This window comes from Podarcis filfolensis (assembly GCF_964270895.1).
Source record: "Podarcis filfolensis genome assembly, chromosome: 16".
In the NCBI taxonomy this organism is placed as follows: Eukaryota; Metazoa; Chordata; class Lepidosauria; order Squamata; family Lacertidae; genus Podarcis; species Podarcis filfolensis.
In genome coordinates, this window is record NC_139620.1 from 2,412,864 (window position 1) to 2,438,077 (window position 25,214).

A 25,214-nucleotide genomic window follows, 5' to 3' on the forward strand; every position below is an offset into this window, starting at 1 on the left:
ACGTGACCCGGAAGTGTCTTCGGACGGCGCCGGCTCACGGCCTCTAGAGCAAGATGAGCGCACAACCCTAGAGTCGGACACGACTGGCCCGTACGGGCAGGGGTACCTTTACCTTTACCTTTTATCTTGTAGTGTGGTGGTTTGTTTGATTTTTCTGTCATTTGTTTGTTTGATTGTATGTTTGTTTACTTGTTTGTCCGTCTGTTTTTTCATAAATGTATTTATTTTAAATTAATATATATATATATAAAATTAAAAAAAATGAAAACTCTTAAAAACCTCCAAGGAAGGAGAGGGAGACCGTTCCACCATCAAACAGCTCTGACTGTCAGAAAGTTTTTTCTGTATGTTTAATCGGAATCTCCAGTGTAACTTGAAGCCATGGATTCGAGTCCTACCCTCGAGAGCAGGAGAAAACAAGCTTGCTCCATCTTCTATTATTACCACCCAGGGTGGGTAGGGTATAAATTATAAATAATTGTTGTTGTTGTTTAGTCGTTTAGTCGTGTCCGCCTCTACGTGACCCCCTGGACCAGAGCACGCCAGGCACTTCTGTCTTCCACTGCCTCCCTCATGCTGGCAGCTTTGAGAACACTGTCCCACCATCTTGTCCTCTGTCGTCCCCTTCTCCTTGTGCCCTCCATCTTTCCCAACATCAGGGTCTTTTCCAGGGAGTCTTCTCTTCTCCTGAGGTGGCCAAAGTCTTGGAGCCTCAGCTTCAGGATCTGTCCTTCCAGTGAGCACTCAGGGCTGATTTCCTTCAGAATGGAGAGGTTTGATCTTCTTGCAGTCCATGAGCCTCTCAAGAGTCTCCTCCAGCACCAGAATTCAAAAGCATCCATTCTCCGGCGATCAGCCTTCTTGATGGTCCAGCTCTCACTTCCATACATCACTACTTGGAAAACCATAGCTTTAACTATACGAACCTTTGTTGGCAAGGTGATGTCTCTGCTTTTTAAGATGCTGTCTAGGTTTGTCATTGCTTTTCTCCCAAGAAGCAGGCGTCTCTTAATTTCGTGGCTGCTGTCACCATCTGGAGTTAAAACCATGGCTTTAACTATACGGACCTTTGTCGGCAAAGACAACAGGCATATAAATAATAGAATTCTATTATTATTATTATTATTAATACTTATTATTTATTTATTATTATTATTATTCTATCTGAAGGTGCCTATCCTATCTCCTCTCAGTCTCTTCTCCAGTTTAAATATCCCCAGGTGCTTCAACCATTCCTCATCAGGCTTGGTCTCCAGAACCTTTGATCATCCGGGTCTCCCTCCTCCGCCCAATGAAAACTAAGAACCTCTCAGAAATTAGCATAAAACACATATGATCTGGCGCTCCAATCAGCGCCCGGTATCAGCTGGAAGGGCGGGCAAAGCGGAACAACCGCTCATTTCGAAGCCTCGGAGGGAAAGATGGGAGGCGCCTTATTGGGTTTTACAGGTTGATTGACAGGACCCAGAGCCAATGAATGATTTCGCGTAGCGTCAGTCCACCAATAGACAGCCAACCTATAGTTCTATCTCTCTCTCTCGCCCCCCCCTCAACGGCCGCCTTTCTCCGCGTTGTCATAGCGACGGGCCGACGGGCGGGAAGCGCGCCAGTGTCGCGCACGCGCAGTGCCGCAAAGAATGGCGCGGGCTCGGCTTGGATTCCTCTCGCCCAGAGAAAGAGCGAGATGAGCACATGGGCGCATGCGCAGAAGCACAGACTGGCTCACTCTCCCCCCAACCCTCGGGTGGGATGGCGGAAGTGACGTTAGCGGAAGTCAGATGCCGGCTCCTGATATTGACTGAGGCAGAAGAAGGTGAGAGCGGAGAAGGAGGGGAGAGGTGAAGTTTTCTGTATCCGGAATTTATTTATTTTTTTGGGGGGGGGATGTGGGTCAAAGGTCAGAGGAGGGGGAGAGGCGACCGTGGAGTTTCCTGGAGTCAAAGGGGAAATGAATATTCATGACTTCATGTTTACCAGATTATATGCTTTATTTTTAATTTTAATTTTATTTTCTTTGGTTTTATGAACTTATATGTTTTATTTTTTTATTTTCTTTGGTTTTACGAACTTATATGTTTTATTCTTTTTATTTTCTTTGGTTTTACGAACTTATATGTTTTTTATTTTCTTTGGTTTTATGAATTTATATGTTTTATTCTTTTTATTTTCTTTGGTTTTATGAATTTATATGTTTTATTCTTTTTATTTTCTTTGGTTTTACGAACTTATATGTTTTATTTTTTAATTTTCTTTGGTTTTACGAACTTATATGTTTTTTATTTTCTTTGGTTTTATGAATTTATATGTTTTATTCTTTTTATTTTCTTTGGTTTTATGAATTTATATGTTTTATTCTTTTTATTTTCTTTGGTTTTACGAACTTATATGTTTTATTTTTTTATTTTCTTTGGTTTTATGAACTTATATGTTTTATTTTTTATTTTCTTTGGTTTTATGAATTTATATGTTTTATTTTTTTATTTTCTTTGGTTTTATGAACTTATATGTTTTATTTTTTAATTTTCTTTGGTTTTATGAACTTATATGTTTTATTTTTTATTTTCTTTGGTTTTATGAATTTATATGTTTTATTCTTTTTATTTTCTTTGGTTTTACGAACTTATATGTTTTATTTTTTTATTTTCTTTGGTTTTATGAACTTACATGTTTTATTTTTTTATTTTCTTTGGTTTTACAAACTTATATGTTTTGTTTTTTTATTTTCCTTGGTTTTATGAATTTACATGTTTTATTTTTAATTTGTATTTTGTTTTCGTTGGTTTTATGAACTTATATGTTTTATTCTTTATTTTATTTTATTTTTATTTGTTTTATGAATGCTTTATTGGTTGCAAACTGTATAACAGAAATAATCAATAAATACTAAAGACAAAATAAAGATAAGTATCCTTAAGCGATACTTGTTTTGCACATCATTTTGTAATTAAGTTTAACACGACCTCCGATCTTCCCATTATGTTCCCGAATTGAATTCCTTAACTGCGCGCTTATCTCTCTTTTTCCCTCCGTGTTATTTAACTTGCTTTAAATCTTGTAAGATTATCCTATTTACACACAGACGTTCAGTCAAAACCTGCCAACGGATTGATATTCTTTTCCATAAACTCTGTATATGTCCCACTCTCTGATAGATAACCTTTTCGTCTGTAACCTTGCTGATAGACTCGCCAGTTCAGCGTACTCTCTTAATTTATTTTGCCAGTCTGATTTCGATGGGGTATCCTCTCCCAACCTTTTGCGATTAGAATTCTGGCAGCAACTGTAGCATACATAAAGACACTCCTGAACTTTTTTGAAATTGTATGTTATATATGTTTTATGGTGATATATAGATTTAATTAAGGGACGCGGGTGGCGCTGTGGGTTAAACCACTGAGCCTCTTGGGCTTGCCAATCAGAAGGTTCGAATCCCCGCAACAGGGTGAGCTCCCGTTGCTTGCTCCCTGCTCCTGCCAACCTAGCAGTTCAAATGCACACAAAAAAGTGCAAGTAGATAAATAGGTACCACTCTGGCGGGAAGGTAAATGGCGTTTCCGTGTGCTGCTCTGGTTCTCCAGAAGCGGCTTAGTCCTGCTGGCCACATGACCCGGAAGCTGTATGCCGGCTCCCTCGGCCAGTAAAGCGAGATGAGCGCCGCAACCCCAGAGTCGTCCGCAACTGGACCTAATGGTCAGCGGTCCCTTTACCTTTACCTATGGATTTAATTAAGGGACGCGGGTGGCACTGTGGTCTAAACCACTGAGCCACTTGGGCTTGCCGGTCAGAAGGTCGGTGGTTCGAATCCCTGCGACGGGGTGAGCTCCCGTTGCTCGGTCCCTGCTCCTGGCAACCTAGCAGTTCGAAAACATGTCAAAGTGCAAGTAGATAAATAGGTACCGCTCTGGCGGGAAGGTAAACAGCGTTTCCGTGCGCTTCTCTGGTTTCGCCAGAAGCGGCTTAGTCATGCTGGCCACATGACCCGGAAAAACTTTCTGCAGACAAACATCAGCTCCCTCGGCCTGTAAAGCGAGATGAGGGGTGCAACCACAGAGTCATCTGTGACTGGACCTAATGGTCAGGGGTACCTTTACCTTTAACTTTTTATAGATTTAATTGAAGCACCAAATGCCGCCTGCTGTGATGACGTTTGTGACTTATTTGTATTAAGGTTCCTAAACTGACCTTATTAAAAGCAGCGCCATGTGGACTGGGATCTTAAGTCCTTTCAAAGGTCCTCCAGGAGGGGCTCCGTGGTGGCAGAGCAGCCAGAAAGGCCCCTGGCTTAGTCCCTGCCAGATTCTCCAGGGAGGGCTGGGAGAGGCCCTGCCTCTCTCAAACCCTGGAGGAGCAGCTGCCAGATGTAGGCAGCGCTGAGCCAGATGCATAAATGGTCCGACTCAGGATGAGGCAAGCTTCTCATTTATTTCCTGGCAGTTAGTAAAAATTGCCGGGTGGGGACCTGTGTTAGTGGGGAATGCAATTATGAGCAAGTTTTTGCTCCATGCTTGCAATGCTTTGCCACCCAACGAAGCTGAATAAGTTTCGGGATGGGCAGAAGGGAGGCCTTCTCCGCACGGTGCGTAGTTAAAGCTGGACTCTGCTCCCGCTGCAGACGGTGACGGCCAGGACAGGACAAAATCTTAATTTCAGTTTGATTTAGCCTGATCCTCTACCCCCTTTTCCCTTTCCTCTTCTATGACGAAACCCTTTCTGGGACCCCACATTTAAATTCTTCCCTGGTCTCCTTGCTGGCCCTAGTAGGACCAACTTGGCCAGTTAGGCCTGGTGATCATTTGATGTCTGCTGACTGGGTTTTGTTTTCTTTTGTTTTTCCCAAAACGACCCCTGAATTTCATTGATATTGATGCTGCATTTTATGTTGTATTTTATGCTGTTCTTAAATCCCATTTCGATCATTGTTTTATATTTGCTGTTAGCCGCCCTGAGCCCAGTTTTTAAACCGGGAAGGGTGGGGTATAAATAAAAAAATATTATTATAATTATTATTATTAAGAGGGTGAGGCTGCCAAGTCCTCCGCTGTCCCTCCTTAGTCAGAAGCCAGCATCCTTCCGAAGCCCAGATGCCAGGAGAACCTGCGAGGTTTGCATTTCTCTTGCCAAACTGTGACTGGGCCAATCTCCCTTGGCAGGTGTCGTCCCTTCCGGCCGCATCTTGATCAGCAAGAAGAGTGACTGGCGCTTATCCCTGAGACGCATACGAGTCAGACATGCTGAGGAGCTTCGCCCGGCTGGCTAAGGGGCTCGCTCGCCGGGGGGTCCCCAGATGTGGTCCCCCAGGAGCAGAAGCAGCGTCTCGAGGAGTCTTGCCTTCTTCCCAGATGCCGTTGTGGAAAGCCGCAGTGAGTATAGGATCATAGAGCTGTAGATTCGGAAGGGATCCCAAGGGTGATCCAGTCCAACCCTCTGCAGTCACAGCGTACATGAGGTGGACGTTATTTGTGATTCTGGGACACTGACGTTTCAAGCCATCATCTAAACGAGATCCACCAAATGAGGTCAAATTTGGGATTATTTCGATGACGGCTTAAAGTTTGACCTTTTGCCTGTGCTTTTGGGCACAGAGACTGCTCCCCAGTTGTCTGATTTGCTGTGTTTTTATTGGTTTTCTTTTAAATCTGATTTTTATGATTTTATTGATACTACTCCCCTACCCTGCAATGTCACCTAACATCCTTCTCTGGTTCTGAGGAGGAGCACTTTTTATCTGTCACAAACATACCACCCTTTATGCTCTTGTCACACAGCCTGACTGTGCTAATAGCACTGTGCTGGTAGCAGGATAGGTGCTCGGACTCGCTAAGTGCAGATTTCAACAGCTCGGGGCTGTGTACACAACCTACTCTTAAAGCTCGCATCTGCCCTTGACATAATATTGGGGACTGTAATTTGCCCATCACAGAATTACCATTTCCTGCCCCATCAACAAACTGCAGTTTCCTGCATTCTTTGGGGGAAAGTCAGGTGCTTTGAACGTATGGTGTGTATTCAGATACGCTATCAGTTTTGAGCACCAGCGAGACCAGTTTCACAGAAAACGGAAGTTAATTAGGGGAGCTGAAGTTTTGCCAGTTCTTTCGTAGCTTTCATGTTCCCTGACTTTCGGCAGTGTTAGATGGGGCTGGCAGGAATGCAGCAACATCTGTAGAGCCAAAGATTTCCCACGCCTGTTGTAAATAAAGAGATTACGCTCTCGTGCAAGATGGGTGCTGTATCGAGTGCAAAGCCCATGTCACGTTCTTGCGCACTGATGTGACTTTAAGAGTAATCTAGGCCAGAATCTCTGAACACTCTTGCCCACTTGTTCTCAGGCTTTCCTAATGAGAGCAGGTCAAACGAGTGCCTTCACTTTAGTCATGTTGGTGCCTGCTAAAAACATCATTGTTTAAACCAGGGTTTCCCAAACTTGGGTCTCCAGCTGTTTTGGGGCTACAGTTCCCATCATCTCTGGCCACTGGTCTGCTAGCTAGGGATGATGGGAGCTGTAGTCCAACCACAGCTGGAGACCCAAGTTTGAGAAACCTTGGTTTAGACAAGCCTATCCAAACGCTTATAACATTGAGGCAATTTAAATCTGTTTTAGTATTTTAATTTTTGCATCTTTTTAGAGTATGGCTGTTACTTTTTTCTTGATTTTCTTGTTTTATCTTTGAGGTATTTTTTTACAATCAAGTGGAGTATAATTTTTATAAAATAAATAATTACCACTGAAACTGGCTCGAGGCCAGCTGAGGCAGAGTGCCATCTTAGTTGTCTGCCCATTACGTCAGAAAGCAGAAAGCAGCCTCCAGCTTTTGGTAGTGATTCACACCCACACACCCAGGTCTATCCCACCCATCCAGCAATCATGTAACACCTGGGTAGACAAACTAAGGTCTGGAGGCCGGATCCGGCCCAATCGCCTTCTAAATCCCGCCTACAGACGGTCCAGGAATCAGCGTGTTTTTACATGAGTAGAATGTGTCCTTTTATTTAAAATGCATCTCTGGGTTATTTGTGGGGCATAAGAATTTGTTCATTCCCCCCCCCAAAAAATATAGTCTGGCCCCCCACAAGGTCTGAGGGACAGTGGACCGGCCCCCTGCTGAAAAAGTTTGCTGACTCCTGATGGAACATCATGATTTTACTGTGTACTATTATATTCTAATTATGTAATGTTACTTTATTTGATTTAAGTTACTTCAATTTAAAGTTATGTTTTAGGTGTGTGTTCTTCGTTGTATACTTTGTTGCTGTAAACCGCCTTGTGAATAGTGATATAGAAAGGTGGTATACAAATTAAAAATGAAATTAAATCAGCTGTCAAATCATTTCCATCTGCCCCCCTACTTTCCATGACTTTCCTAGGGTTAGACTCATGAGGTGTATGTACGTTCGTATATATACATTCATATATGTGTGTGTGTATATATATGTATATGAATTCAAAGGAGGACTTGAACAGGAATTCATGGGAAAAACTTTGATAAATGTTTTGGTGTTGTTGTTGCTTTCTCATGCTTAGGTGACCCCCCCTTTTGGCCTCTGCCCACGCCCTGCCCCCCCCCAGAACCTGGGCCCTGGAAGATTCAAAGAGTTTGAATGCATCCCTCAAGCTGAAAGTGGTTCCCTACCCCTAGATTGAATGCATTCAGCAGCTGGTGATAGTGTCAGGGGCAAAAACTGGAGCTGGGCCTATACCTAGGAGCTTTGAAGTGTGGGAGAGCAGAGCAGGATGGGAAGAAAGCTGTGTGAGTCACTGGTGGAAAATGCAGTAAGTCACAGGTGATGTGTTTGCTGTGCTATAACCTGGATCCTTATCCCCTCTTTTCTACGCACCTTTAGTTCCCTGGCTTACGTACATTCCCCTTCTTTACAGGCACTTTTCCATGAGTCTGAGCATGCAAAGGACTATGCCATCCCCAACGCCAGCTGGACTCCAGAGATGGTGAATCAGTTCAACAGATTCATGGCGATGGCGAAAGACGGAACGTGGAAAAGGCTGCCTTCTTATAGGAATGTTGCAGATCACGTTCCAGGCGAGGACCTCTTTTTCATTCCTTTCTCTCTCTCCTTGCTAAAACCTTTGCCACCAGCCTCTGTTTCATCCAGAATATCAGGGATGGCAAACTGGTAGTCCTCTGCATGTTCTTTGATTCCAACGCCAATTGTTCTCGTTCTGTTCTGCCCAATGTCAAATTTGGGCTTCTAGTGTTGTATCTCCTTTCCCTTGGAATCACCCTCCTCTTAAATACTACTATACAGGCGCCCACTGAAGACCTTCCATTTCCAAGACGCCATTTAAGTAGAGATTTTCCCCAGTCTGTATCTCTGCTGAAATTGATTTTTAAATAGTTGTACAGATGTTTTTATTTGTTTTATTCATTGCATTTGTTCTCTTCTGGGGACTCCAATTGTTCTTGTTCTGTTCTGCAGAATGTCAGAATTGGGCTTCTAGTGTTGTGGCTGAAATGGGGTTGTTGTTGTTGTGTATTTGTGTTTTCATTTTGTATTTTGTTGTATACCTCCCTGTGATTTTGGGGCGAAGGTTGGCATATCCATTTAATAACTAATAATATTTAGTGGGCGCCTTAAAAATCATTCATAAGGCGCCTGTCTGAGCGTGGCAGGAGCGAGCAGGGAAGACACCTAAAAGATAATTGATAAAACCTTGCCCTCGTCCCTGCCTCTTCCTCTTTCCTCTTTCCCAGGCACCAAGAGTGTGTGGGTGTTTCTATGCCTGCGTCAGTTTGCTTGTTCTTTTGGATATCTGCCTGCAAGGAAGAGAGTGTGCAGATTTGAGTGGCGCTGCTTGAGGGCTGGCTGAGTGGATACAACGCTGTGTGTGGCCAAGATCCCACAACGGCAGACTGTGGCACCTGTGGTGGTTGGACCACTGGGGCGCCCTCCATCCCAGCCACATGGAGTTGTAGGTCAGGCATTGCAGGAAACAGGCCTGTGACTCTCGGCCAGCATACGAACCTGCGGGAGGGGAAGCGAGGGCTGGAGGGGAGGGCATTGAAATTGAATTGAAATTGAAATACACTGGTACCTCGGGATGCAAACGGAAGTGACTGGTAGATTATTCAATGAGCCCTCAGCTTCAGCGGTGTTGTTACTGCATGCAAGTGAGTCCATAATAAGACCGTGCTCATTCACGACTTGATGCTGCTCCCACAGTAAGGATGAGGCAAGGGAACGAGCTAAAGGACAGAGCCAGCCGTCTCTTCCTCAGGAACCTCGACGAGGAAGGCATGGGCTTTGAATACGCGATGTTTCTCAACCCGTCAGAGAAAAGGATGGTGTCCATGTTCCAGCTTGGTCCCTACCTCGAAGGGCCTCCAGGGTAAGGACTGAACCAGAACTGTGAACCGTTTTCTAAACCATGGGCCCTTGGAGGTGTTTGAGTGAGTTTGGTGGGCACCATCCACCTGGCCATTTTTCTGTGCCCTTCCCTGGATCAGCGCTCCCAGTAGAGAAATTGCACATGTATACGCCTCACTTTTCCAAGGGATGTGGGTAAAAGCAGGTTCCAGTGGAATTACCGTATTTTTCGCTCTATAGGACACACCCGACCATAGGACGCACCTTGTTTTATAAGGGGAGAACAAGAAAAAAAATTCTCCCCCTCTCTGCTCAGTGCCCCTTCAGCGAAGTGGCAGGAGAAACGGAGCCCCTTCCATTTCTCCTCCCACTTCGCTGAAGGGGCTCTGCGCAGCTCTCCCTTTCTGCTGAAGCCAGGAGAGTCTTGCTCTCCTGGCTTCAGCGAAAGTAACCCAAAGCCTTCAGAACGCAGCACGAGGTCCCGCTGCACCCCAAAGGCTTCAGGGATAGCCACCTGAAGCCTTTGGAACGAAGCGGGACCTTGGCTCCAAAGGCTTCGGGTTCCTTTCGCTGAAGCCGGGACTCCCGGCTTCAGCGAAAGGAACCCAAAGCCTTTGGAGCACAGCGCGAGTTCCCGCTGCGCTCCAAAGGCTTCAGGCAGCTATCCCTGAAGCCTGGAGAGCGAGAGGGGTCGGTGCGCACCAACCCCTCTCGCTCTCCAGGCTTCAGCAAAAGCAACGCATAGCCTCCGGAGCGCGGAGGGAGTGCTCCCTCTGCACTTTGGAGGCTTCGCGTAGCTTTCACTGAAGCCAAGGAGCCTGCATTCGCTCCATAGGATGCACAACCATTTCCCCTTAATTTTTGGAGGGGAAAAGTGCGTCCTATAGAGCGAAAAATGTGGTAATTTGAGCCTGCAGATGTTCAGGGGCGTGGTGGCCCTGGAGAGGGCCTTCCTAAGTTGTGGAACTTCCTCTCCACGTAGATGCACCTGGAACCCTCATTACACACTGCTTTTGACAAATTCTGAAGACCCACCTCTGAAACCTGGCCTTTGACACCTGAGAGGTGTGTTTTCAGGGACCACCACCCTATTCTTTTTTATTTTTTTATTTCCAAAACCAAAAAAAAAAGAAAAAGAAAAATTACAAACATCAAATTCAGCATCCATATTCATTTCCTAACATAAACCTGTTACATGGTTAGCTAAATCAAATATACCTAATTACTCTAAACTTCTCTTTGCTGTATACAAATACATCACAATTGTTGTTGTTGTTGTTTAGTCGTTTAGTTGTGTCCGCCTCTTTGTGACCCCCTGGACCAGAGCACTCCAGGCCCTCCTGTCTTCCATTGCCTCCCGCAGTTTGGTCAAACTCATGCTGGTAGCTTCGAGAACACTGTCCAACCATCTCGTCCTCTGTCGTCCCCTTCTCCTTGTGCCCTCCATCTTTCCCATTATCAGGGTCTTTTCCAGGGAGTCTTCTCTTCTCATGAGGGGGCCAAAGTCTTGGAGCCTCAGCTTCAGGATCTGTCCTTCCAGTGAGCACTCAGGGCTGGTTTCCTTCAGAATGGAGAGGTTTGATCTTCTTGCAGTCCATGGGACTCTCAAGAGTCTCCTCCAGCACCAGAATTCAAAAGCATCCATTCTTCGCCGATCAGCCTTCTTGATGGTCCAGCTTTCACTTCCATACATCACTACTGGACATCACAATTAGAAATTATATATTAAAACTTTTATTTATATTGCTCACCACCCTATTCCTGTGGCTGTGATCTGTTTTAAATGTTCTGAATATTGAATCTTGCATTGTTATAACCATGTTCTGGGACCTGTTGCTTAAGGGTGGGTTATAAATTCAGTAATAATTATTTCAACAATAATGGCAATATCCCTTCTGCCGCAACAGTGGGCAAATGTAGTTCCTCTTTAACAGGCAGTCCAGGAGTACCTGGTATCCACTCCTGCTCTGGGACCTCGCGTCTCCCTGAATCCACGCTCTCCTGCCTCCAGAGCCATGCGTGGAAGGCATCTTTGCGCATCATCTTCTTTGTTTCCACAAAGGTTGTGTGGTTTTTATTTTTAAATTTTTGTTTTTACAGGTTTGTACACGGCGGCTGCATTGCCACCATCCTGGACAGCGTCCTTGGCACATGTGCCATCTTCGTCGCTGGCAGGGTGTTGACCGCAAACCTCACCATAAACTATAAGAGGTGAGCAAACCTGCCTTCGTAGAACTAAGAACTTAGGAAATTGGCGCATGATCGGCATAGGTCGTGGGTTTGATTTTAAGCACCCTGCAAATCTTTCAACACATTTGGCAAAGCAAGAGTCCATTCAGTAATAAGAATTCTGGACATTTGAGTAGAACATATACTCTCCTAGGTTCTTATTTAAATTTTTCCAAGGGTCTGTCTGGTTTCAAGTTGATTAAGCTACAAAACATACTATATATATATATATATAATATAAATATAAATTTATTTATATCCTGCCCTTCCCGGTTCAGAAAACCAGGCTCAGGGCAGCTAACAACAAAGTTAAAACACTTAATTGATGCAACAAAAAACAGCATAAAATACAGTATAAAACATGAATAACAATAAATTCAGAATTAAAAAATCAATTTAGGGGGCAATTCCATCCAATAAACATAAGATGATCAACCAGGGCTAGCTGGCTAAATTAGTCCTATTTTGGCCAGCGAGGAAACCAGGGGAGAATTAGCTGTGGGATCCCAGAGCAGGTAATCTTCATAAAAAGGGGAGAGGGAGGGAAGGAAGGGGAATAAAAGGCTAAATTCAAATTGAAAGCCAGGCAGAACAGCTCTGTCTTACAGGCCCTGCGGAAGGAGGTTAAATCCTGCAGGGCCCTGGTCTCGTGGGACAGAGCATTCCACCAGGTCGGAGCCATCACTGAAAAGGCCCTGGCCCTGGTGGAGGATAGTCTGACTTCCTTAGGGCCCAGGACCTAAGGAAATCAGATTATTCATGGACCTTAAGGTCCTCTGCGGGGCAGACCAGGAGAGGTGGTCCTGAAAAGACAAGGGACCTAAGCCGCAAACTAGCAACAGTACAGAAGTCAGCCTATGCTACTCTGAAGTTTTTCTATTCTAAAAGTGGCAGGCTGGTAATTCCAGCCCTAAAAGTCTAACTAGGGGAAGTAGTAGCTCAAATGCAGTATAGTATTGAGATCTGGGGGATAAATCACAACAACCGAGAGGTCCAGAGAGTGGCAACAGAAGAACGGGGCCTTCTCTGCAGTGGCTCCCCTTCTGTGGGATGCTCTCTCCAGGGAGATTCACCTGGTGCCTTCATTATTTTTAAAATGTGTGGTTTTTTTGGGAGAGGGGTTATTGGGTTGTTGCTTTTATTTTGTGGTTTTATATTTTGATTTTGTTCTGTGAACTGCCCTGAGGCCTCTGGGTGTATGGTGGTATATATATTCAATAAATAATAAATAATAATTACCTGGAAGTCTGCCAGAATAAGTTCCTAAGGTGTCTGTTGGCAGTACCTCCAGGTACTCCAGCTGCTTTCCTTAGGACAGAGACAGGTGTGGTGTCTGTAAAAGCTAAGATGGAGATGGCTGCTCTTTCGTACTATAAAAGGGTCCTGGATATGCCAGAGGACTGTTTGCCGACTCTGCCTGGAGAAACAGTGGAAGAAGGGTGGTTGGGCCAGGCTAGTACAAGACTTGCTAGCCTCAAAAAACCTGACAACAGACATTTTTGTATTCCCTGGAGTTAAAAGACTGCTCAGGGATTGGATCTATAAGCAGGATAACGGGCAAGACTTATCTTTAATCTATATCTCAAAATTCTCCCGTTGGTACCATTTGCTGAAGTCTAACCACACCAGAGCCCAATATTTGCAGACACTTATCTTTGCCTCCCTGATAACTGCATTTAAAGCTCTCCGCTTTCAAACAATGCCCGCATCAGTCTTAGATGGAAGATATAGGAAAGTTCCACGGCGTTTAAGATTCTGTATTTGTGGCGTAGGTGAAGTAGAAGACCTTCCCCATTACATACTCCATTGCCAGCTCCATCAAAGCACCAGAGATTTTTTTGAACAGATGTTGGCACCGCTACAGGGACAGAACCCTGGAGTGAAAATATGTGGGCTATTATCTGACTGCAACTCACTTGTCTCATATAAAACAGACTTATTTGCAAAAGCCACTAAAAGTGTTTGTGCTAGTCGCCTAAAAGACAATGCTGTAGACTGTGCAGAGGACTCATTAATTGGATTTATTGTAAATGGTTGCTTATTTCTGGATCTTCCTTAATAGGTTTTATTGCAGTTTCTCGTTTTGTAACTGGATCTGTAATGGCATTTAGTCAAACACAATAAATGATTGATTAAAGGTTGAGGGGTTTTTTAAATCCCAGTCTGTTTTGGCTGTGAATTTGAATTTTGATAGATATATAATGGTTTTATGTATGTTTTTATTGCTGTTTTATTGTTTTTAACCATTTTGGGATAAAATAACATTCCCCCCCCCCCCCCGTTAGTCCTGTCCCGCTGGGCTCCGTAGTCTTGGTGGAGAGCAAGTTGGACCGGATAGAGGGCCGGAAGGTCTTTGTGACTGGGCATGTACAGAGTGTCGATGGGCAGACGGTTCACACAGAGGCCACAGGTAATGGCTTGGTTCTTGCTATCGTTTGCTGCTGTCGTTGGTGCTACGTCAAAGCTTTCACACAGCATTTTATTTTATTTTATTTATTATTAATGTTGCAATACATATATGAAATCTTTACATAATATACATATACAGTATATACGTAAATTCACATTTTCACATTTCATTATGTACCAACATTTATCCATTTCTTATTTCTTGCCCTGTGTCTTCCCTCCACCCATGCGTGACTTCCTTGTTATTATTTTGTAACTTTATTATTGAGGTTGTATTTTTGTGTCTTAATAATTAAACATTCAATCTTATATATCTGCTTAGCTTAGCTTAACTTAACTTTGGAAATCAGTCTATACAGATCAATAAATTCTTGTTGGAGCATCTTTTGGTCATGTATTCTTCTACACATTTCCATTCCTGTTTGAGATTTTGATTAGATTGCATTCTAATTGTTGCTGTCATTTTTGCTAATTCAGTCATTTCAAAAAAATTATGTTGCCAATCTTTCAATGTTGGTGCTCACACAGCATTTATTTTATTTCCCCTCTCCTGTTTCTATTTTAGCTCTCTTCATCCAGTTCCAGTTAAAGGACTCCATCCAGCAGCAAGCCTCTTCCAAATAGCCCACCAGAGGAAGTCCATTATCTTCCCCTGAAAGCTGGGCGTCTTGAACAGGTCCAGTCCAATGCCTAGCCTTAAGCGCTTGAGCCTGGGGAGACCGACCTCTGCAAAAGCGCTTTGGCTCCCTCCTGAACCAACTCTGCACACTTTCGCAAGTGTGCATTTCCTCTTCACACGTTTGACTGCAAAGTGCGTCCTGTCTTCTTGGCTATTATCTCCTCGATGTAGCCCTAGGGCTGTTCCTGCTACACAGAAAGCTGAACCGTGGCAGCTCTTTCATATACCGTTCTCCGCGATGCAGTATTGAACTTGGAAGCAGTGTTTTCTGGCCTTTGCCAAGCTAAGCTCGCCTGCTATCAACAATGGGTTTCCACTTCCTCTCTTGTTCACCTGTCTGCCTCCGTTTCCAACAACCCTCCACAGCTTGTCCAGAAAACACAGCACCTCTTTCAGGAAGGAACCTTGCCTCTCTTCCTTTTGGGGAAATCATCATCCTCAAACCTTTTATTGGCATCACATACAACATCCAAACAAATCAGTACGGAATTACCACTTCCCCAGTGGCACAAAACATTTGCTAAAAGAAAGGAGGCAGAGCAGTCTATCGTCACATCTCTTGGTCTCCAGGGAGATCAGACGTCTGCAGGGCATTTCGACGACCAAAAACCAAATAGAGATATTTAGCCGCTAACTTGGTGAGCTCCTGATCATTCCCCAGTAATAGAAAATGTATGACCTCCGACTCTGGTTTCCATCTGGGGATACAGAGTTGATCTAGAAATTGCTGGCGGAGATCAGCATTTAGTTTACAATTGAGAACCATATGTGTGAGGGTTTCCACCAGGTGGACAAGTTCTTTCTCCTTCCACCCTGTCTGAGAACCTTCCTTTTATGGAAATGCTACAATCCTAGAAACTGGTTCCTGGGAAATCTGGATCTTTTTCTACATGCAAAGCGGCTGTTTCTTCTGGAGAAAATGATTTACGCCAAACAGTGTTGTCACTGCTGCTTTAGCAGACTCTTGCCACGTCTAGGGCACATAGGGGGTTTTTTGTATATAGGGCAAGTTAATATATATATTATATAATATATAATAAGCAGAGTAATATATTTGCAGGGAGGGGGGAATGTGTGTGCCTAGCTTAACTCATAGCACCATGGAATGTATTTTCTGTAAAACAGCTTATCCAGCAACCTCAGGGCAACATCTCACTATGTTTTCTGTAGCAGACCTTGCCCTTTTCCAAACACCCGCTGAGCAGCTCCACTCATACCCATGTGCTATTCTGGTCACTTATCACGCAGTCTAATTATTGGTGGGGAAACCTGGCCAGATATGTCCCATTTTTGAACCAGAGTAAGCAGAGGTGTTCTCTGGAGTCCAGACATGTAGAGTGGTATCCCAGCATTAGCCGTACCCAAAGTAGGCCCATTGAACTCAATGGATGTGGCCTTCGCAGGTCTATTAATTTCATTGGGCCTGCTCTGAGTAAAACTTGGTTGAGTGCAATCCATGCTTACCTTTACATCAGAGGTGTTGGCACCCTACAAGAAGAGGATCATTGCCTGCTATTCTCTCCCTCTCTCACACACACAGAGAGAGATACAGTGGTGCCTCGCAAGACGAAATTAATTCGTTCCGCGAGTCTTTTCGTCTTGCGATGTTTTTCGTCTTGCGAAGCACGGTCCGTTGCAACTGCACCTCTTCAAGCGGCTCTAAGAAAAAAGGAAACAAACTCGCAAGACGTTTTCGTCTTGCGAAGCAAGCCCATAGGGAAAATCGTCTTGCGAAGCAACTCAAAAAAACCGAAAAACCCTTTCGTCTTGCGCGTTTTTCGTCTTGCGAGGCGTTCGTCTTGCGAGGTACCACTGTAGATAATCTTAGGTGGTGGAAAGCAAACACTCTTCATACAAATCAAGGCCCAATACAAATCATTAAAATCTGTAGTGTCAACACACCCATCTTTCATAATAGCATTTTACTGGAAATTGCTGGGTCATACATGCATTGTGTGTTTTCATGTAGTGCCGTGTTTTCCCAAAGAGGCATATTCTCTGCCCTACCCTTTTAGTTCCACGAATACTCAAACTGAGCTAATGGCTTCCAGAAATCACAGCAGGTGTGCACTGTGCACTTTTTATGCGTCTGGGCTGAGCGTCACGCGTACAAACCCTCGGCCGGTCTTCAGCTGGTGAACACATCTTCAGAGCTTCCCTTTGAGCCTGTTGAGACGAACAAAAAGTGCCTATAAAGCTTCCATGTAAGCTGATATTTCATATCGAAGCTTCTTCCTCTTAAGTTTTTGATGGGTGCAGCCAAGGGAGCTCTACTATTGGCCTTCTAATAAGGCAGGTGGGGGGAGCCTGTGGCCTCCCAGTTATTGCTGAACTCCCACCATCCCCAGCTATTGGCTATATTTGCTGGGGCTGATGGAAGCTATGGTTCAGCAACATCTGTAAGACCAAAGCTTCCCCACTCCTGATATAAAGGGGACTTGTGCTTCCTATCCAATTCCTTCCTCCCAATAAACCTTAAGAGCTTGTGCAGATCAAATATATTTAAGCTTCCACCAGGGAGTTTCTTGGGGCCTGGTTCTTCCATAGCATTCTAGCAGTGGTGGAAATGCATGAGTGTTTTTTTACCGTTTAAGTATGCAATAAGGGTCAGTTTGCAGTCAGACAGGGGGCCTTTCAGGTGTCATTGCACTTCACTCCCCCTGTGCATGATGGGAGTTGGAGTCCACCGCCATCTGGAGGGCCTCACGTTGGCTGCCCCTGACTCACAAGACGTTCTTGGAAAGGAATTTGCCTCCCACATGGTGAGAGGTCCTCTTGAGGTCCTTCTCTGTCCTTAGAAGTGCACTCTTGTCTCTCACCTCCTGCCTGCAGCCAACCGCGTAGGAAGATGGTGGTGTAGCAAATGCTAGTGCTACTCAGAGTAGACCCATTGTCGCCAATAGACGTGGTCACCCTCAGTGGGTCTACGCTGAAAAGAACTTAGTTGGACGCAACTGTAGGTTGGAGCAGAGAAAGAAATATGCAGTGGTTTTTAGTGAGTGACGTTGGGGAGCATTTAAATGGCTACAAACATGGAAGGTTGCTTACTCCTTTGTGTAAGGAGGGTTGGACTAGAGACCCCATCTGCATGTATTTTTGTGTTGTGGAGCACCATCCAAAGGCTTCAAGCTGGGACACAGCTCTCTGGTGTGTGACAGCAGCATTTGTGACAGGGAGTGTTGCCTATATACTCCACTTCTCCCACCACCAGCATTGTAGGAGCTTTGGGTCGTGTAATTTTCCCAGGGAACCCAACTTGCCATAATGAGGGTATCGGGGATCATGGGGAAATTCATTTCCCTAGTACCTTTTGAATGGAATTCTATATGTTGTTGGACTGGGGGGCACAAACCTCCCTCCCAGCCACTAGTGGCAGAGCAGCCAGGCAGAAGGTCTGAGAGCTCAAACCTGGATTATGGGGGAGACATTAGACTTCCTTGTTCTGCTGCTGATGTCACTTGGGCTTGTCAGGGAATGAATTTGGTTCGTAGCTGAGGTTGGCAAAAACTATTCTACTTTGTTGGGAAGCTGCGCAGTCTGTCAAGCTCAATTAAAAATAAAAAGGGGGCAGATTCATCCATAACTATTTGACTATCTGTTAACTCTCCTGGCACTTTGCTGAGTGTTCTGGAAAACAGTGTTTGCCAAAATAAAAGAATAAAAAGCTTTGATTGGTTTGTGTGTTTTCTCAGAAGGAAAATTTCCCTTGCTTGCTCTCAGTCTGCCAAAGACCTTGGGTCAACTGTGTTTCAATCAGACCAACAGTCCATCTAAACAGAGTTCCCAATGTTAAGAAACCACCACCAGCTTAGTGGAAATGTGCCCAGTTTCTTTCAATATTTATTGGGCTTCTCTCCCAACTCAGAGCTTCTGGATTGGTTTACAAGTTGTTGGAGTGGGGGGAATTATGTGGCAATGTTAGGCAATGTGCAGTTTCCAGCGGAGGCAAGTTAGGTCAAAGCAAAAGTCAGAGAAGAACAGGACCCTGGACAGGTCCCAAGAGGATCCAACTGGTCCATGCTTTCTCTGCAGAGAGCCAATGAAATCCTAATATGGGCTGATGAGATCTGGGTAGGCTCTGCTTCCCTGGAGGAATTGGCCTGGTTGGTTTAGGGAAGGCATTATGGGATGGAGATGCCACCACCAAGAAGCTTGAAGTCCCCTAAAGCAACCTTACCCAGTTTGGGTGGCCTTTCCAAATTTTGGGGGCCTACAGCTCCCATTGGCTCCCCACTGGTAGTCTTACAAAAACAATGGAGCTATCCAAAGGACTCACCATGTGGCAATACCCCTCCCTACCCTCTCACTATATATAAGGGTCTGGTGACTTCTGTTTCAGTGTATCTGAAGAAGTGTGCATGCACACAAAAGCTCATACCAATAACAAACTTAGTTGGTCTCTAAGGTGCTACTGGAAGGATTTTTTTTTTTTTTACAGTGGTACCTCGGGTTACATACGCTTCAGGTTACATTCGCTTCAGGTTACAGACTCCACTAACCCAGAAACAGTGCTTCAGGTTAAGAACTTTGCTTTGAAAAAAGCATGAATTAAATTGCATGGTTGTTAAATCCTCACTCATGCTAAGCCTCATTTGCAAAATGACTTGAATGAATTCCCACATTCCTCCTCCCTTTAATTCTTGCTTGCTTGCAAAAAGGACATGAGTAAGACTGTGCTGTAGACACCGGCACTAGACTCATATCTCCAAGTCTGGACTAATTACACCGTTGACCCTTTGGATAATGACCTCTTAAGCGAGCTGGTCATTCAGTTTGGATCATCCTCTTCTCACAAACTAGAACATTGCAGTGCAAAATGGAACAAAAAGAGCCACTCTTCCCATTATTATTTTGTTGTTTCCAAAGTTAGTCATACTCAGAGCAGACCCACGAAAATTAATGGATGTGACTAACTTAGGTCTCCCTTTTCTTCAGTAAGTAGAACTGAACCATTCGTATTATGCGTAACTAATGTACAAAAGGTTATTGGAATACAACTAAATGCAGTGCTTTTTTTCTTTAAAAATGTTTAGGGGGTACAGTGGTACCTCAGGTTACATACGCTTCAGGTTACAGACTCCGATAACCCAGAAATAGTATCTCAGGTTAAGAACTTTGCTTCAGGATGAGAACAGAAATTGTGCTCTGGCGGTTTGGCAGCAGCAGGAGGCCCCATTAGCTAAAGTGGTGCTTCAGGTTAAGAACAGTTTCAGGTTAAGAACAGACCTCCGGAACGAATTAAGTACTTAACCCGAGGTACCACTGTACTCTCATTTTGACTCAAGAAAATCACCATTTTATAGTTCAAATCGGGAGAAATATACAGTAAATGGACAAAAGTACAAAGATTCACAATATGTTTAGGGGTATGCGTACCCCTGCGTACCCTCACGAAAAAAGCACTGACTAAATGCACAATTATGTGAATGAAATGGTCTAAGTGGACATTGGCTTTTGGTCCTGGCTGCTGTCGACATGTGGTCCCCAGAAGGATATGAACTAAAAAAGCTTCCCTGCTCCTGTATGATAAGATGCTTATAGAATCATAGAACTGTAGAGTTGGAAGGGACCCCGAGGGGCATCTAGTCCAGCCCCCTGAAGGCAGGAGTCACAGCTGAAGAACCCCTGACAGATGGCCACCAAACCTCTGCTTTAAAACCTCCAGCGCAGCAGAGTCCACTTACTTCTAAGGAAGTCTGTTCCAATGTCAATCAGCTCTTACCATCAGGAAGTTATTCCTAACATTTAGACTGGACCGTTAAGTCCAGTCTCGGATGACTCTGGGGTTGTGGCACTCATTTCGCTTTCTTGGCCGAGGGAGCCAGTGTACAGCTTCCGGGTCATGTGGCTAACATGACTAAGCCGCTTCTGGCGAACCAGAGCAGCGCATGGAAACGCCGTTTACCTTCCCGCCGGAGCGGTACCTATTTATCTACTTGCACTTTGACGTGCTTTCAAACTGCTAGGTTGGCAGGAGCAGGGACCGAGCAATGGGAGCTCACCCCGTCGCAGGGATTCGAACCGCCGACCTTCTGATCAGCAAGTCCTAAGCTCTGTAGTTTAACCCACAGCGCCACCCATACACACAGTATATATACAGACACAAATGTAAGTAAATGCTGTGATTCCTGCATTGCCAGGGGTTGGACTAGATGACCCTCCGAGTCTCTTCCAACTCTGATTCTAGAAGCAACTTGGAGACCCTTGGGTGACATGCAACTAACAAGTTTAATAAATGAATAAAACAAAATAGTCATTGCCTTTTCTTATCTCTGCAGATACAGCTACGCTGAGACCAGTAACTAACCAGGGAAGGTGTGATTCTGTCGGCTGCTAGAGTTGTCATGTAGCAAATGATACTAATTCAGGATAAGAGAGGGAGGGGAAAACACTAAGGTAAAGGCCCAGGAAATGAGTTAAACACCCCATTTGGAGGAGGCGACGGTATAACGGGGCTGAGCTGGGCTAGAGATGAATCAAACCATCATCAAAGCAGGGCGTTGCCTTCCACAGGTGCAATTAAGAACCGTATAAAAAGGGAGAGTGCCAGAGTATTCTCCACCCTGCTTCTCCAAATCCGGCAAGCAGTTGCCATTTCTGACTTAGGTGAGTTGGTATCTTATGGTGTTTTATACCTCGTAGGATGGGGTTGGGGGTATTCCAGGAGGTGATTTGTGATAGGTCTAGAAGGAGCCTTGTTTTGGGAGGTTGGAGGGCAGGACGGATGTTACTGAAGTTGAAGAAGAGAAAGGGAAGATGCTCTGGAGGAGGGATCCCATTTTCCATGAAGAACGGAAGAAGCTGAAAGTTGGAAGGGGAAATAAATTCACATGGGGAAATATTGCAGTGATTTATGAAGTTATGAATGGTATGCAGTGATCATACCATTTAAAGCTTACTGGGAGGAGGTTCGGGACGCGGGTGGCGCTGTGGGTTAAACCACAGAGCCTAGGACTTGCCGATGAAAAGGTCGGTGGTTTTAATCCCCACGACGGGGTGAGCTCCCGTTGCTCGGTCCCTGCTCCTGCCAACCTAGCAGTTCGAAAGCACCTCAAAGTGCAAGTAAATAAATAGGTACCACTCCGGTGGGAAGGTAAGCGGCGTTTCCATGCGCTGATCTGGTTCGCCAGAAGCGGCTTAGTCATGCTGGCCACATGACCTGGAAGCTGTACGCCGGCTCCCTCGGCCAATAAAGCGAGATGAGCGCCGCAACCCCAGAGTTGTCCGCGACTGGACCTAACGGTCAGGGGTCCCTTTACCCGTTACCTAGGAGGAGGTTCATGACTTGGAATGAACATTTGGAATTCAGAAAATGTTACAAGGGCTTAGAAGGATTTAAAACAGATTAATGGGACTGGAGGGTTCCTTGATGACTGTTAGTCATGACAGCCAAACAGAGCATTTTCATCGACCAAGGCAGCCTGCCTCTGAATATCAAATGCTGGGCACAATCATCAACAAGCAATGTCACGTGCTTAACGAAATGTTACAAATAGCCCTGATGAGGTGACATCAAGGCTTTCATTGATTAACGTCTCTAAATTAAATACAGTTGTACCTTGTTTTTTGAACAGAATGCGTTCTGGAAGTCCGTTTGACTTCCGAAATGTTTGGAAACCAAAGCGCGGCTTCCGATTGGCTTCCGGTTGCACAGGCACACTGGAAACAATAGCAGAAGGTTCAGCTTCCCAAAAAACATTCAAATTACTCACCCACTTCCGGGTTTTGATCGTTCGGGAGCCGTTAAGTGTGAGTACCAAGGAGTTTGACAACCAAGGTCCAACTGTCTGTGTTGTATGAAAGTATTTCCTTTTGATTGTTCTAAAGGTGACAGCCATCTATTTCTCTGAGTGACCGCATATTCTCACATTATTTCTTCTCTCCCATTTATCCACATCTTTCAAAACATTATCAGCTACTGCCACAACCCTCAGTATTTTATTTTATTGGTAAACTGGAAAGTCCTGAATGCTTTCAATGATTGCCTGAAACCTTACATCTGCAGAACCTTCTAGAAGATGGCCTCCCTTCTGGACAGCATCCATGACATCAGCAGGGTCTTTTACAAGCACGCCTTGCGTCACAGGGACGACTTCACCTCGAGCCGGAGGGAGATGAGGAGAGTGATCCAGGAGGAGTTTTCTGAGATCATCAAGGTGAGATGGAACTGATGATTATGTGGCCCTGTAGCTGGTGTCTTCGTGGTGTCACCACCCTCTTCCAGCGTGGTGTAGTGGTTAAGAGCAGTAGACTCATAATCTGATGAACTGGGTTCGCTTCCCTGCTCCTCCACCTGCAGCTGCTGGGTGACCTTGGGCCAATCACACTTCTAGAAGTCTCTCAGCCCCACTCACCTCACAGAGTGTTTGTTGTGGGGGAGGAAGAGAAAGGAGAATGTTAGCCGTTTTGAGACTCCTTAGGGTAGTGATAAAGCGGGATATAAATCCAAACTCTTCTTCTCTTCTAAATGCATGAGCATGAACACTAAGGCGTCATGACATGTGAAGTTTGCTGTTTTACATTCCATAGGTAGAGAGGTTCCTTTTGAACACTCTTATAGCTTAGTTACACTCTTCCTAGAAGATGTTTACCCCCCAAAAAAGTCTAGAGGGGATTCGGAGCAGAGTAAACTAGGTGATCATTAAAGGAACAGGAATAGTTGAGATATGGGGATCCCTAAAGGTAAAGGGACCCCTGACCATTAGGTCCAGTCGTGGCCGACTCTGGGGTTGCGGCGCTCATCTCGCTTTATTGGCCGAGGGAGCCGGCGTACAGCTTCCAGGTCATGTGACCAGCAGGACTAAGCCGCTTCTGGCGAACCAGAGCAGCGCACAGAAATGCCGTTTACCTTCCCACAGGAGTGGTGCCTATTTATCTACTTGCACTTTGACATGCTTTCAAACTGCTACATTGGCAGGAGCAGGGACCGAGCAACGGAAGCTCACTCCATCACAGGGATTCGAACCGCCGACCTTCTGATTGGCAAGCCCAAGGCTCTGCGGTATAACCCACATAGCAACGATCTGATGGTGTAGCTGATGTCGTGATAAGACTGCCTACTCTCCACTCCTGACATTGGGTGTCCCAGTCCACGCTGACTCTGTATGTGTGAATAAAAGGTCTACTTGTGCAGAAATAAATGTGCACTCTTCCTTCCCATATGTAAACATGCCCCCCCTCACACAATGGCTTTGAAAAGTAAAAAAAAAATGCCATTAGCACCACGAAGAATAATTTAGAAGGGAGAAAAGGAGACTGGTGTGTTTTGGAGTACTGAGCTTGCAGGAATGATTACAAAACTAACCTCTAACCTAAAAACCGAACGTGCTAAGTCCTTTTCTCCCCACTTTTCAGAACCCTTGTGATCCCCAGACCCTGGAGCTGGTCTTCCAACAGCTGGAGCACAACAAAGAAGGCTTGGTTGACTTCAATGGGTACCTGCGTCTCCTCTCCAACATGGCCAAGGCCTGCCTCTATCACAGGGAGCCCAGAGGAGATGTCAGAGGAGATCTTTGCAAAGGAGAACTTCAGAGGAATGAAACCATCCCCCGCCAGCTCCGCAATGTGGAATGGAAAGGAAGTGATGATTATGAGATTGGAGATTCTGACCGGATGGGCCCTCATCCATTTGATGGTTCCAGGAGAAGAGAAGAGAGGAGAGACAGCCTTCTACGTGAGTCTGTGACACAAATAGATGAGAGAAGCTGCTATAGATGCGATCTTGAGTCGGAAAGTGATTCTGAGAGTTCATCAAGCAGTTCTTCAAGTAGTTCATCAAGCAGTTCATCAAGTGAATATCTGGAAAAGGAAGATGTGGAGAGTCGCCGACAATTGGACAAACAAGACCTGCAAAGGGATAAAGCTGGCGGCCGAGATTTTGTGAAGAGGGACAACCTTGAGAGATGTCCTCCTTCTCGTAGGTCTCAACTACGGGAAGGTGATGAAAGGGAGGAAGGTTCCACACAAAGAGGAGACGATCGGAGGCAATGTCGGCCACAAGAGTGCTATGTGGAGGATGAGGAGGAGAACTTGAGGAGACCACAGCAGCGTGGACCCCGAGAAGGTGAGAGGAGGAGGACACAGCCACGAAGAGAAGATGATGAAGAAGAGAGCAAAGAGGATCGTGAAATGAAAACCCTGCAAAGAGATGGTGGAAGGCGAAGGTTTCTGATAGTGGAAGCACTGAGAGATGATGTTAAGAGGAAGGAGCCGCTGGAAAAAGGGCTTGAAGGTAGAAGGTCCCAACAAGTATACTGTGCTGATTCCAGGGAAAGTGAGAGGAGAAGGTCTCAGTCCTTTGAGCCAGCACTGTGTGACAAGGCTCAGAGAAATCAACGATATTATGTGCATGAACACCTGGAAAATGAAAGCGACAGGAGAAGGTGTCAAGCCTGCAGGCCAGGAGTATGTGAGTATAATCAAAAGAAGGAGCATAATCCAGATCTTGGAGGGTTCAAAAGAGGAGAGGAGAGAAGGAGGTCTCTACGGTGTGAGGTTGCTTCCCAAGAAGCTATTCAACGGAGGCAGCCATGTTATCCTGAGACGCCAGAAAGGGACGCTGAGCGGAGAAGATCTC

The 25,214-nt window shown here is 45.1% G+C and overlaps 1 protein-coding gene across 1 annotated transcript; it reads left to right on the plus strand.

Moving 5' to 3' along the window:
* Positions 1 to 1,733: 1,733 nt before the first annotated feature.
* On the plus strand, positions 1,734 to 18,305 carry LOC310751838 (acyl-coenzyme A thioesterase THEM4-like). Its single transcript, XM_083591565.1, has 8 exons — positions 1,734 to 1,838; positions 5,151 to 5,360; positions 7,877 to 8,036; positions 9,178 to 9,343; positions 11,422 to 11,532; positions 13,836 to 13,960; positions 14,525 to 16,192; positions 16,457 to 18,305. Exons 2-7 carry the CDS (start codon positions 5,229 to 5,231, stop codon positions 14,581 to 14,583), a joined length of 753 nt encoding a protein of 250 aa, XP_083447691.1. The 5' UTR covers positions 1,734 to 1,838; positions 5,151 to 5,228; the 3' UTR covers positions 14,584 to 16,192; positions 16,457 to 18,305.
* Positions 18,306 to 25,214: the final 6,909 nt, after the last annotated feature.

Coding starts and splice junctions, on each gene's coding strand:
- LOC310751838 (XM_083591565.1), top strand. CDS start 5,229: ATGCTGAGGAGCTTCGCCCGGCTGGCTAAGGGGCTCGCTCGCCGGGGG. Junction 11,533..13,835: donor CTCACCATAAACTATAAGAG/GTGAGCAAACCT, acceptor CCCCCCCGTTAG/TCCTGTCCCGCTGGGCTCCG. Junction 13,961..14,524: donor GGTTCACACAGAGGCCACAG/GTAATGGCTTGG, acceptor TTTCTATTTTAG/CTCTCTTCATCCAGTTCCAG.